General features: G+C 35.7%; 1 protein-coding gene across 1 annotated transcript; it reads right to left on the bottom strand.

Annotated features, from left to right (window-relative positions):
* Positions 1-343: 343 nt before the first annotated feature.
* LOC132176544 (LRR receptor-like serine/threonine-protein kinase GSO2) lies at positions 344-4,520 on the bottom strand. The gene is made up of 4 exons (XM_059588784.1): positions 3,780-4,520; positions 2,639-2,899; positions 1,633-2,511; positions 344-1,299 (listed from the first exon to the last, which is right to left on the bottom strand). Exons 1-4 carry the CDS (start codon positions 4,207-4,209, stop codon positions 818-820), a joined length of 2,052 nt encoding a protein of 683 aa, XP_059444767.1. The 5' UTR covers positions 4,210-4,520; the 3' UTR covers positions 344-817.
* Positions 4,521-12,558: the final 8,038 nt, after the last annotated feature.

Below are 12,558 nucleotides of genomic sequence, written 5' to 3'. Positions count from 1 at the left end.
TCTTTTTCAACTTCAATTATTAGTTTCAGTTGCTATCATATGCTGTCAGAACAATCTTAATTCTGCCCGGCGTCACTATGGCTACTCAAATTAACCTTAGAGATTAGATTAATGTTCGAATCCCTTCAAACTCAAAAGCATTTAACTCGAGAGCTTTATTAAATCAGGTTATTGTTTGTTTAAAACTTCTATCCAGTAAGAATTTGTTTAGCATCCTATGAAGAGATAAGCTCCTATACCCCTCTGCATACCTATTTTAGTATGCAGAGGGATATAGGAGGGGTCATCAAGCCTCCAATGCATGCTTTGTCTCCATCTTGAAACCTGCCAAAAGCTTTCGGGAAGGGAAAAAACAGACAAGTTTTATCTAATACAACTAAAAGAAAAAAGAAAAGAAGAGGATGGTACAAGTTAATGGAGCATAGTTTCTTGGATAAGGAACATGCACCTCAAGAAGGTAAAGTGTTGGAGAAATTTTGAGGTTGTTACAGGAAACCTAGCCAACACCACATACACAGAGAAAAGCTTGATAAATCTCTTTTAAGTCACATAGCTGGTTGCCGTTGCTGATGTAAAAGAATGCGGTGGTTGCAAATGCATCACTTCAAATAATCAGGAGGTTCTTCCTATTCATCCTCGCAGAGTTAGAAATGTCTTCTTACAAGTAATCACAGGGTACTCTCCTTTCCCAAAATATCTTGCTCTCCATATATACTGTAGTTTTTTTTATAGCACGTAAGCCAAATTCGTGTATATTGACGGGGCTCCATCATCAGGTCACTATCATTAGTCTCACAAGATAGACAGAGGTACGCCATCAAGAACTGTCACTAGAACTGCTTAGCTCCTTAATTATGGCGTCAATGTTTGGCCTGTGGTCAGGAAGCTCATGGGTGCACATCAGTGCAACTTCTGCCAGCTTAGCTGCCTCAGATTCAGAGAATTTCCCCTTCAGATTTGTGTCGATGAAATCTTGAAATCTACAAGATTCAGCTCCCAATTGCATTGAGTGGGTGAGTTTCCGCTTCCCAGAAAGAACTTGGAGGATAATTACTCCAAACGCATATATGTCACTCTTCTCAGTGAAACGACCAGTGGTAATGTACTCAGGAGCTAGATATCCCATGGCAGCACTCATTTTAAGAGCTGAGAAGACAATGTCATCAGCAAGAAGCTTAGGAAGGCCGGCATCCGAAATTAGTGGATTGAACTGCTGGTCAATGACAATCTTCTCAACAGATATGCTTTGGTGAATTATGGCAGGCTTGTTTTCTTTGCTGCTATGTAAATACCCAATACCTGGTTGGAAAAGCAGAGCCAATATCAAAACAAGCCAACTGTATATTTTAACATCTTGTAATCCCAGATAGATTATGTCAGTTCATTTTATTTTTCTTAAACTAAGCATAAATAAAACTCAAGTTTCAAGGGTGAGAACAACCTAATATTAACTAAACTATAACTAACATATAAATATCACAATGTGTTCACAACATATCCGACAGTAATTTGTTTATTTCCTTAGACTAGAAGATACCCACAAATCAGCATGCTGATTCAATGCAGCATCACTGTGAAGGATTCGAGAAAATGAAATTAAATAAAATGATGCAATCCATAGGAATTACCGACCTTTTGCAATGCCAATGAGAACAGAAACCCTGTTGGACCAATCAAGAACTTGGTTGCTTCCATCTTCTAAATCAAGATAGCGAGACAGTTTCCCATTTGGAGCAAAATCATATACAAGAAAACATTCACCCCTGCTCGTTGAGCAACAGAAACCTCTCAACTTAACCAGGTTTTCATGTCTCAGTGAGGTTAATAAGTTCAACCCCTTCACAAACTCAGCTTCCTCAGACTTACATCTGGTAACATTAATGCTCCGAATAGCTACAAGAGAACCATCTCTTAGAACTCCTTTGTACACGGCCGAGAAATTGCTCTTTCCCAATAAATTCACCTCAGAAAAGTGCTGAGTTGCAGACTCAACCTCTTCCATGTTGAATCTAAAGTAATTAAGATAATCCTGAGCAGATCCAATGCCGTTTCGACCATCAGCAAAAGGGTCCCATCCACTCGAGTACTCAAGACTTACAAGTGGAGAGGCACTTTTCCTATAGAACTCCTTAGCCTGGTCAGTGCTATGTTGAGCATCAGAAGAATCAGATGTAGTCCCAATCTTTTGTTTCCGCCGGCGGAACCAAATAATGGTCACAAATATAGTCCCTGTCAGTATGACAGTGACTGTGATAACTACTGCAACAACTGCAGCTCGTGGCAATCTTGTTGACTTTGAGCAATGGGTTTGGTTGCAATAAGCATGGAAATTTGCAGACTCGGGGTTGGCTATTGGGGCAGTGTTTTTTGTGTGTGGTGCAACAGGTTCAAGTTGATCCACATTCACTTTGTCGATATCAAATGCAACGCAGGCTCTCAATGCAGAAATCCCAACTCCACATAAACCTGGATTGTTCCCACACTGGAACCCTTCATTCAATTTCCTGAAAGCTTCATTTTCATTTATCAAAAATTATAATCAGTATATTGATTGCACAGCAAGAATTACGAACGAAAAATTACCAAATAACAATCTTTTGTGGTAAAAAAAAATCAAGGATGGAAGAAATAGACATACCAGAAGGGACAACCCCAGAGAGAGAATTGTTTCGCACATCTAGAACTTGTAACTGTGGGATATCAGCCAGTTTTGCAGGAATTCTACCAGAGAAGCCATTAAAGCTCAAGTCAAGCCTTCTTAGCATCCTCAAGTTCCCTAAACTAGAAGGAATTTCCCCCCGTAGTTTGTTATATTGCAAAGCAAGAACAGTTAGCCTCTTCAAGGAACCCATCAGTGTAGTAACATTTCCCGTCAGCTGGTTACAACATAGCTGTAAAACTACAAAAAAAACAAAAAAAAATTTCGAATTAAGCAGAGTTTAAAGGACAAAAGTCCGAAACTATAGATCTTTTATTCCATTTTTTTATGATAACTTGGCAAAACAATGCCCATTCTGCTGAGAAAATTGGGAAAAAAAGATGAAGGAAAGATATAAAAGAAAGGCAAATTTCAAACATAAATATCACAATTTATGAACAAAAACAACATCAAAGACGCAAATCAAACTCTGTTCTTCTCTTTCGCACATTTGCCTCTGTGAAAAAAATATGAATTAAAGGAGGCCGGACGCAGGTAATAACAAGCAAAGTTAAAGCTTCTCTCCATTGCATTTAGCCACTGAGCAATTACCACCCAACTTGATCAAATTAAAGACAAGCAAATGAATAATTTAAGACGAAATAGCCCCCACCCCGAAAGGAAACTACTCAGAATTCCACACCACATTTACCCCAGAAAAGGCAATTTTTTCATTTTCTGGTAACCTAACAACTTCAATCCAGATTTTAAAATTTCATATCCTTCTCTTCCTTCCCTCAGTTTTCTCAGCAAAGAACGCCAAACCAATAACAATTTAGAAAAAGTAAAAACTTGGATTTGCAAGCATAATTGAAGCTCAATTATACTAATTCAGCTTTTAGCTCAAAGCCATCCATGTGCCCCTGAATTACAAAAGCCCATATAACATACAGATCAAAACTTACCCCGAAAAAGATGAAGGAAAGAAATACAAATACAATTTACATAGATTATGGCACACTAATAGTAGCACAGAAATGCACAAGAACATCAGAAAACAAGAAAACAAAAGGCATAAATTCTTGGGCGAAAGTGAAAACTTTTTTTTTTTTTTTTTTTTTCCATAAAACTATCCACTAACCTTGAAGACTGTCCATGGTCCCTATCTCAGGAGGTATACTACCAGATAGACGATTCACATTGAGATAAAGATCAGTCAGCTCAGTCAGATTGGATATCTCTTTGGGTATCTCTCCGGACAAGTTGTTGTAGTGCAAGTACAACCCCGACAAGCATTTCAGCTCAGCCACTGCTCCTGAGACCTTCCCTGAGAGACCCTTTCCCTGCAAAGAAATGTTAGCGACTTTGCGGTGCTCGTTGCATGCCACGCCCTCAAATGAACCACCACATGGATCACCCTCGGCGGTCCACGAATTCAAAAACTTGTTCTCCGGGTCCAGCGAGGACTTCAACTCCAGGAGAGCTCTCAGCTCCGCATTTCCGTAAACAGGTCGTGGAGTGTAAAATGCGAGCAAAAGAAGCAGAGAAACGAGAAAGTGAAGGAAACCCATTTCCCCTGTTGCATCAAAACTTTCTCCTCCCCTGAAATCCTAGCTCTTTCCAGCCTTCACCGAGAAAAACCCACAATTGTTCTGTGTGTTTTACGACAGTAAAACTGACAGTGTTTCTCCTCCCCCTGCGTTAATTTCTCTATCTAGAATTTTTGTGCTCTGGTGGGATGAAAGGCAAAGGAGAAGGAAGAAAGAAAGAGTACGTAAATGTTTTTCAAACAGAGATAAGACTTTTACTACAGATTTATGTTGATGTTCACATTTGGATTCGGGAAGAGACAGTGGGAGAAAAGTTTAAGCATGACAGTTGGCTGTGATTGCTGCGACTATTTTGGCGCATTAGATCAAGTCTGCGTTTAAAATAAGGATGATGGCGCTGTGGTGCACCGTGCACCCGGGTCCTACCCGATAATGACTTGCTGCTTTGATATTTAAATTAGTGCTCAAGAAATGGGATCCATCCATGGCCTCCAGTATGACAATATGAGTCAATCACATGGGATTGATTGATACAGATGGGGAGTAGCAAAACTTTATGCTAAAACTTAATTATTGATGTTATAGTTTGTTGATATTGATTTGGGTAAACCTTTTTCCGTTAGTTTTTAGCTTACAACACTTTCAAATTCAACATTTACGATGGCCGACTATATTGGCAATGATTCAATACTCGCTCTTTCCTTTTTTTAATGGATTCACTTGTTTATCTGTTCCTATTCAATGGCTTAAATTTATTCCTATGCATAATATTAAGACATTTTGATTCAACTTATAGATTGTCTTTTTCGTGATGTGGTGTTCGTTTGGTTATGCGTTTTCAAAATGTACGATTTCAAAATAACGATTTTAAAATGTGAGATTTGAAAACGTGATTTTTAAAAACGCAATTAAGAGTTTGACAAAATCGCAGTTTGACCTTTAAAATTACAATTTAACCTTAAAAATTGTGTGTTTTCAAAAAATACCTTATTTTCTACGTTTTCTATTTGCAATCTCAAACAATTTATTTTCTGGGATTTAGTTTAAAATTACACTTTTTGTTAATTCCAATACATTTTGGATTCGTATTGGAAGTATTGATGAAGACTCCTACTCTCCAAGCTCGACCTAAACTTAGCATGTTAAATCACTACTTGTCCTAAAAATTTAAACGGATAAAAATAATATAAATTTAATCATTTAATTAAGATTTAACATCACATACCCACAATCCATTTGTTCTTTATGAACAATGTTCATAAAGATTACGGGCTTACATCATCTTAAATCAAATCTTGTGGAGTTGGAGCTATCATTGATTCAGAATCCAAATTCTTAACTTTGTAAATGTCACCATTTCTTTCATGTTATTAAAATTACAATGAAGGTGAACGGTGTTGACTGGCTTTATTGTGTGGGGTAACTTGAAGTTGGGGTTAGCGTTACTTAACTTTGACCAACATGACCACGAGCGCCTGTTAAGGGCAGGGGGTCAAAGGAGAGGGACCTGGAACTAATATATATATATATAAATAAAATAAAGAATGGTCATTCTCTTAGGAATATGAATCGGAGGTATTATGAATGGAATGATAATTCTTATTTAGTAACAACAAATATGCTAAATATGCTTTCATTGGAATTGAATTAAAAAATTTAAAATACCCAAGAGTTTTTTAAAAAATATTTTGAAAATTCTATGAACCCTAACAAAATACCGAGGTGACTACTCTTAGTCTTAGTGCTACTGGGAGTGAACAAGACCACCACTGATGAGCATTAGAAGTGCCATTGGACGTGGATAAGGCCACCCCAATACTCATCGGGGGGGTAGTCTTGGCCATCCTAATGGCACCGAGGGTGGTGCAACCACCCCTGGTGTTAGGATAGTCAACCACCTATAAAATTCATTCATAAAGATGTATTTTTTTGAAAAAAGAAAATACATTCTTCTAAATAGAGAAATAATTATTCAGTTATTCCCGTTGTAAGGATCTATTTTGCATGCCGAATTCGAACTTAATTTGTCTTTACCCAAACTTGTGAAATGTCACTTTTAATCCTCAAAAGGAAAATACCAATTTTTTTTTTTTTTAAAAAAAAAACGTTTGGAAAAAGAAGAAAAGAAAAGAAAAAGAAAAAAAAAAAAAACTCTTATGATTGTGAAGGACAACGAAGGGTGTTTATCCAACGAAGGTTGGATGATCTCCATGCCCATGGACCATTTCCCGACCCACCTCCATTGCCGTGGAGTCCATAGAGATCCAACCTTTATGGCTATGGAGGTTCATGGCAGGAGACCTCCATGTCTGGAAACATGGACTGAGCTAGAAATTATTCTCGGCAGGAACTAGAGGTCAAAAAATTTTGTTGCTAGGTACCAGTACCGTATAATTTTTTATTTATTTATTTATTTTTTACCTTTAATGGAAATTCTATGGGTATTTTGGTAGAAAAATTAATAAAATAGTGACAAAAAAACTTTTCGATATACCGTCTCAAATATCGAAGATCTGATTTATAAAATTAAAAACCTAAGGAGTTAATTGATAGAAGTCCAAACCTCATGAAATTATTTTGATAGTTTTCCTAAAAATAATACTGCCATTGGAGCATCTGTTGGTTGATAAGCTTAAGAACAAGTTTATGGGGCATTTCTGTAATATAAAAATTTGAGAAATGTTATATGCACTTTCAAAGTGCACACTTCTTAATGTAGTAGTAAAAATCATTATTAAATTTAAATATATCATCATTAAATTTTGTATTGAGTTTGTATCAAATTCGCGAATCGTATAAAAAATTGCCAGCTGTAGCTAACACACCAGTATATATATTTTGAAGCATGTTGTCTCAATAATGCCAACACACTTGGGAATCTTAAAATGTGAAGTTGTTTAATTATGGACAATTATTGGTTTAGATTGTTGTCTTTTAAGTATGTTTCTTTCCACCTTTGTTTTTATAATAGTACCTTTTACAATTTGGAATTGGTATATAGATTATTGGAATGAAGACAATCTAGCAGTCTATGTATAGTTCCTAGACATTCTTTCTCCAGCTTCAATATGTAGGTCAATGTTTGGAAACCTAACTTTGGCACCCAGAACATGGCCTCCACTTGGGGTTAAATAAGGACAAATTTATTTTTTAATGTATTGGGTTTTTTTTTTTTTTTTTTTATATGTAAATTTACATGCATTTTAGACACATGACATTTTAATAAACTCATTTAGAATAAAAATTTATCAGGTAAATAATCCTCATATTTTCTTTAATTTGTGATTTTTTTTAATAACCTTTTTGTTTTTTATTAGAGCATTAACAGCAAAATGCTACAGTGCAATCTAGCGTTCCTTCTACCTATTAAAATCGAAAAAAAAATTATAGTCTTTCTCCTCTCATATCTTTTCACGTAGCCGTATCTCATTTCTTCTTCTTCGTCTATGGCCCCATGAGAAAGAGAAAAGATCTCCTCATGTCTCGGCTCCTCCACCTCGAATCGAAAGAGACCTAGCCAATCGTGCCATTTCCTGAATCTCCTCCATCTCAATCTTGATATTCTGAATTTTTTTTTTTTTAATATGTAAATTCACATAACAAAAATTTATCAGGTAAATATTAATCCTCATATTTGCTTTTAATTTGTAATTTTTTTAAAATTTTTTTTAAAAAGGCCTTCTCATTTATTGTTTCTCTTTTTTAGACATATTCCCACAAAAGAAAAAAAAAAAATTTAAACTAATAGATCAACTTCATTAAATATAGTTTCAGCCGACTGAACTTCTTTTAAAAAAACTTCTCCTTTACTTTTTCTTTCTCATTATTATGTTCGCCGGTAAATTCTTGAAGCAATGCAAGTAAGGCAAGATTTTGTTTTCACTTAACTTTATACAAAATGATTCTTGGCCCCACAAATAATAAGTTATATATCCTTTTTCAAGTAGTACGTAGGACGAAAATATCGCTCTTTTCTTCACCTCGGATACCCTTTAATTCTAATTTTTTCCGTCAACTTACCCTATAAATAAATAAATATATATACCATTATCTCTAAATCTTGTAGTACGTACCATTTGACAGAATGCCATTCATGACGTAATGATGGCGTCATGTATTTAAAAAAAAAATAAAAAATAAAAAACTACAATAGGTTCTGTTTGTGTGGGCTCTCTAGAAACTTGTCCTCACATGAAAAATTTACAAAACTTTTCAACAAATATAAAGTGGCACAAACAGGTGTAAAGCACCAAACTTTAACCTATAAAAGCATCTTTCACTTGCAGCCTTCTCACCGGCTCAATTTTTATTATAAAATTATTTACACAGTTTATAATTAGTAAAATCATTCAGAGAAATTAATAATTTAATTTTTTTTCTTAATTATTTAATCAATTATAAATTGACTACCACATTAATATATAAATTATTTTTATTTATAACTTTCTGATGTCAAGTCCATACCTTTCTTACATAGGATACTACTAAGATCATATTGTGAAAGGCAACGAGAAATGCTACTTACTCTATCGATCGGTCACATATTTTTAAGTGTGCATTTTTTGGCGTGACAAGAAAAATCATTATTTGATCTAAAATTTAATAATAATTCATCCAAAATCTAATGATAATTTTCACACGTCAAAAACCGTGCATTTACGAGCTTAAGAGTGAAAGTGTGCCGGCCAATTTCATACCGCTATGGTGGAAACAACAACACCTTCCTTATTTTCATTTCTATGCAATTTTTTTTTTAATCATTTTCTTCATTTATAGGTAAAGAAAGGGAACAACCTTGAATATAGCACATAGCATTGTGTATTAAAGTAATTTGGTTATCCCTGATTAGAGAGATAAGCATGAAGAAAAGGACAAATTATGAAAGCAAAGCACAATTTGATCTAACTAATGACAATTGATGGAATAAATTTAAAAAATTTTTAAAAAATAATAAAAAAAAAAAGAGGGAAAAAGTTAGTGGGAACTTTATAAGAGCCACAAAGCTCGAAGTTGATCAGATCGGAATTTGAAGGAAAAAACAGAAGACATGAGTGGATCCATCTCAATTATGGTCCACAAGAAAGTAGGTTGCCAACTTCAAATTTGAAAAAGGGGGAGCCCATGTTTACGTGAAAATGACATTTAAAAGCTTTTAGGATTTTATAAAAAAGAAAGGAAGAAAGTAAAGTAGGGCTAGTGGTAATAAAGAAAGGAGAAGTTAATAATGGCCCCTTATGACTAAGAATTTATGGCATCCAATTGAAATGTGACGTAGCCCTTCAAAATCTGGCCACTATTATTGAATATTGACATGATTGAGAGAAGACAATGGGTGGCAATGTTGTGCCAAAGAAGAGCCAAAGGAAAAAACAAGGTGAAAGAATCAATAGTTTATTGCTAAAAAAAAAGGGCAATAAATAAATGCATTTGAAGAGACTTAATTTTTGTGATTGCATGACCCTTGGTTGAATTAATACGTGATCAAATTCAAATAAATAATTCCTCCGGTAACCCTTTTCGTTTTTTTAATAGAAAAAAAAAGGTTCAAATAAATAAAAAGATTCCAATGCGTTTTTGGTATTTTCAATTTTCTTCTAGAATTCTTTATATGAGACTGATTGGTATCTAACTAACGTGATTTGTCAAATGTTGCAAAAGACCTCTCCCTCTCTCTCTTTGAAATTTGGCAGATCTATGACATTTAATTTTCTGCCTTGCACCGTTTACAAGGTTCAATAAGAAAATGTATACCCCAAAAGAATATGTGATACACTTCCTTAGCTTTATGGTTATCTTTCTTCTTTTATTTTTAAGTTCAGTTCATGTACCTGTGAAAATCTTATCCCTCAACAGTTGTGGATCTGCTTAAGCTTTTAGGCCTTGTTTGGCTAAGGACTTCACAAGTCCCATTTTTTTTTTAAAAAAAAAAATTAATTTTTCAACATTTTTACTTTTTATATCACATTAATAACTTTTTATTACTATTTAAACAAAATATTCAAATAAGAGAAAATCTCGCTCTCTCCCGCAGAGCTCCTCCTAGAACCTTTGTTCTACTTCTGAAGACTTCTGTCTTCTTCCCTTGCTCCTCGTTCCACCTGCCTCCTTCCCTCCCTCGAACCCAGTACCATGGACCTCTCCACTATGGACCTAGACTCTCTCATAGATCAAACAGAAGCCCTCTCATTGGAAAACCCTTCCTCTTAGCTTGAAACACCACCCAATAACTCTCTCCAAAGTGACTGTTTACTCCTGGTAGGGCATCTCATCTCCCAAATAACCCATAATAACTAGTCAGTGAATGCAACACTTATCAAAGCTTGAAAATTTGCTATCCCATTCGGCTTTGCTATCCTTGGACTGAATTCCTTTTGAAATTCTACAAGCAAGAGTATATTGAGAAAAATTTTAAGTAGGTTACTTGGAATGTTAATGACTCTCTCCTAGTCCTTCAAAAATGGTCTCCTATAGCCACAATCGGAGAACTAGTCCTCAAAAGGTCCACTTTCAGGATACAAGTTCATGGTTTGCCTTTGGTCAACATGAACATTAAAAATGCCATTGCTATAGGAAAGGGTTTGGGTAATTTCTTGAAAGTTGAAGACTTTAGTGCTTCTGGGGCTACATTTAGAAGTTACCTTAGGTTGCTGGTAGAGATTGATGTGAGCACTCCTCTCAAGCATGGTTTCCTGTTCAACAAAGAAGCAGGAGATTCAACTTTCTGAAGTACAAGAGACAAGATGAGTACTGCACCCCTTGTGGCCTGATAGGTCACAAGAAATATGGCTGCCATTTCCCCCCTCCCTGATAAGCGCTAAAATATTCATATTTTCAGACCTTATCTTACATGTTTTAATCCTTTGGTTTTGGTCAATTAGGTCATTTTACTTCCTTTTTGTGTTTTTGATGTTTTTACAGGCTTTTGGAAGAAAGTAAATTAAAACTGGGTGATTTAGGCTCAAAAAGAGAATATGGGAAAATTGGAGCCCCCTGGTGCTGCAATCAATCGCAGGGTACCTGCGATCAAGCGCAATATCAGAGAAGATGCTGCATAAGCCAAGCCAGGAGCGATCGAGCGCAGGCAAAAGAATGATCGATCGCAGACATGCAATCGAGCGCACACGAGCTGCGATCGAGGGCACCCGTGCGCAGGAGGCATTCCAAGTGGCGGCTACAATGTCCCTATTTCCATATTAGGGTTTTTCAAACTCCAAATTGTAATATGACTGAAACCTTGCGAAAACCCTAGGGTATAATACTTTTCCAATGACTTCTAAAACCTATAAATAGACTCCTAAGCCTTTAGAATAGGGAGGCTTGGAGAAGGGAGAAGAATAGGAGCTCTCAAGTTCAAGTCTCGGGTCTATTCTTTATTTTATTTTATTTTATTTTATGAAGATGTTTAACATCAACTATATGTGTAGCTAATTTACTTAGTAGGGTTAGATTGAAGCCCTAGTTATGTTAAATTAATATTTCAATATTGGCGCCTTGTGATTATCATGTTGTGCTATTTAACTTAATTAATACCTGCTTGCATGAATTGCTTATATGTGTATGCCTGATCAACATGTGCATGTGGTATGGACTTGTTAGTTAGCTCAATTTGGATGGCTGAGTCCTGGGTTTAACTTAAGTAACAAAAGAATCCACACCGCGATTCTTGGGTTAATCAACATAGGGAACTAGGAGTATACACCCATGCCCTAGGTCCTGTGTGTTTGTCGATTTCCATAGAACATATGCTTTTCTAAAGAACAATTTAGTATATACCATGTTAAATCCTTTAGGAAAGAAAAGAGTTAGAGTATGTACTCATGCCTAACTCGTTGCTTAGGGAAATCAATAGCTTAAGGTGTTAGAGTTTAACCCTTAGGTTGGCAAACATTAAATATGCATAACTTAATCAAAGCATTGGCATATTGAAATGCTAGTTTAATATAATTAGTGATGGATATCAAAGCCCTACCCTTTGTTATCATCACATCAACAATCAATCTTTATTTTGCTTTTGCTTAAGGAATTTATTTTTAAACATAAATTCAGCAATCATCGTGGGAATGATCCTGTACTTGCACCCTATACTACCATGTTGACCTTGTGCACTTGCAGGTAAAACGTACAATTATTTACCTATTAATTTAGGTATATTTTTGCACAACAAGTTTTTGGCGTCGTTGCCGGGGATCGAACCAGGGTCACCCGCGTGACAGGCAGGAATACTTACCACTATACTACAATGACGAAGGGGCAAAAACTTGTTGAAAAACTGCATTACTGCAATCGAGCGCAAAAATGTAAAAACTTGATTGGATCATACCTAAATTTGGAACCCCTTCGCCTGTCGCACGGGTGCGCTCGATCGCATGT

The sequence above is a fragment of the Corylus avellana genome, chromosome ca3, assembly GCF_901000735.1.
Source record: "Corylus avellana chromosome ca3, CavTom2PMs-1.0".
Classification (NCBI taxonomy): Eukaryota; Viridiplantae; Streptophyta; class Magnoliopsida; order Fagales; family Betulaceae; genus Corylus; species Corylus avellana.
Note: the sequence above shows the minus strand (reverse complement) of the source record. Positions and strands in the feature narration are given on the sequence as shown.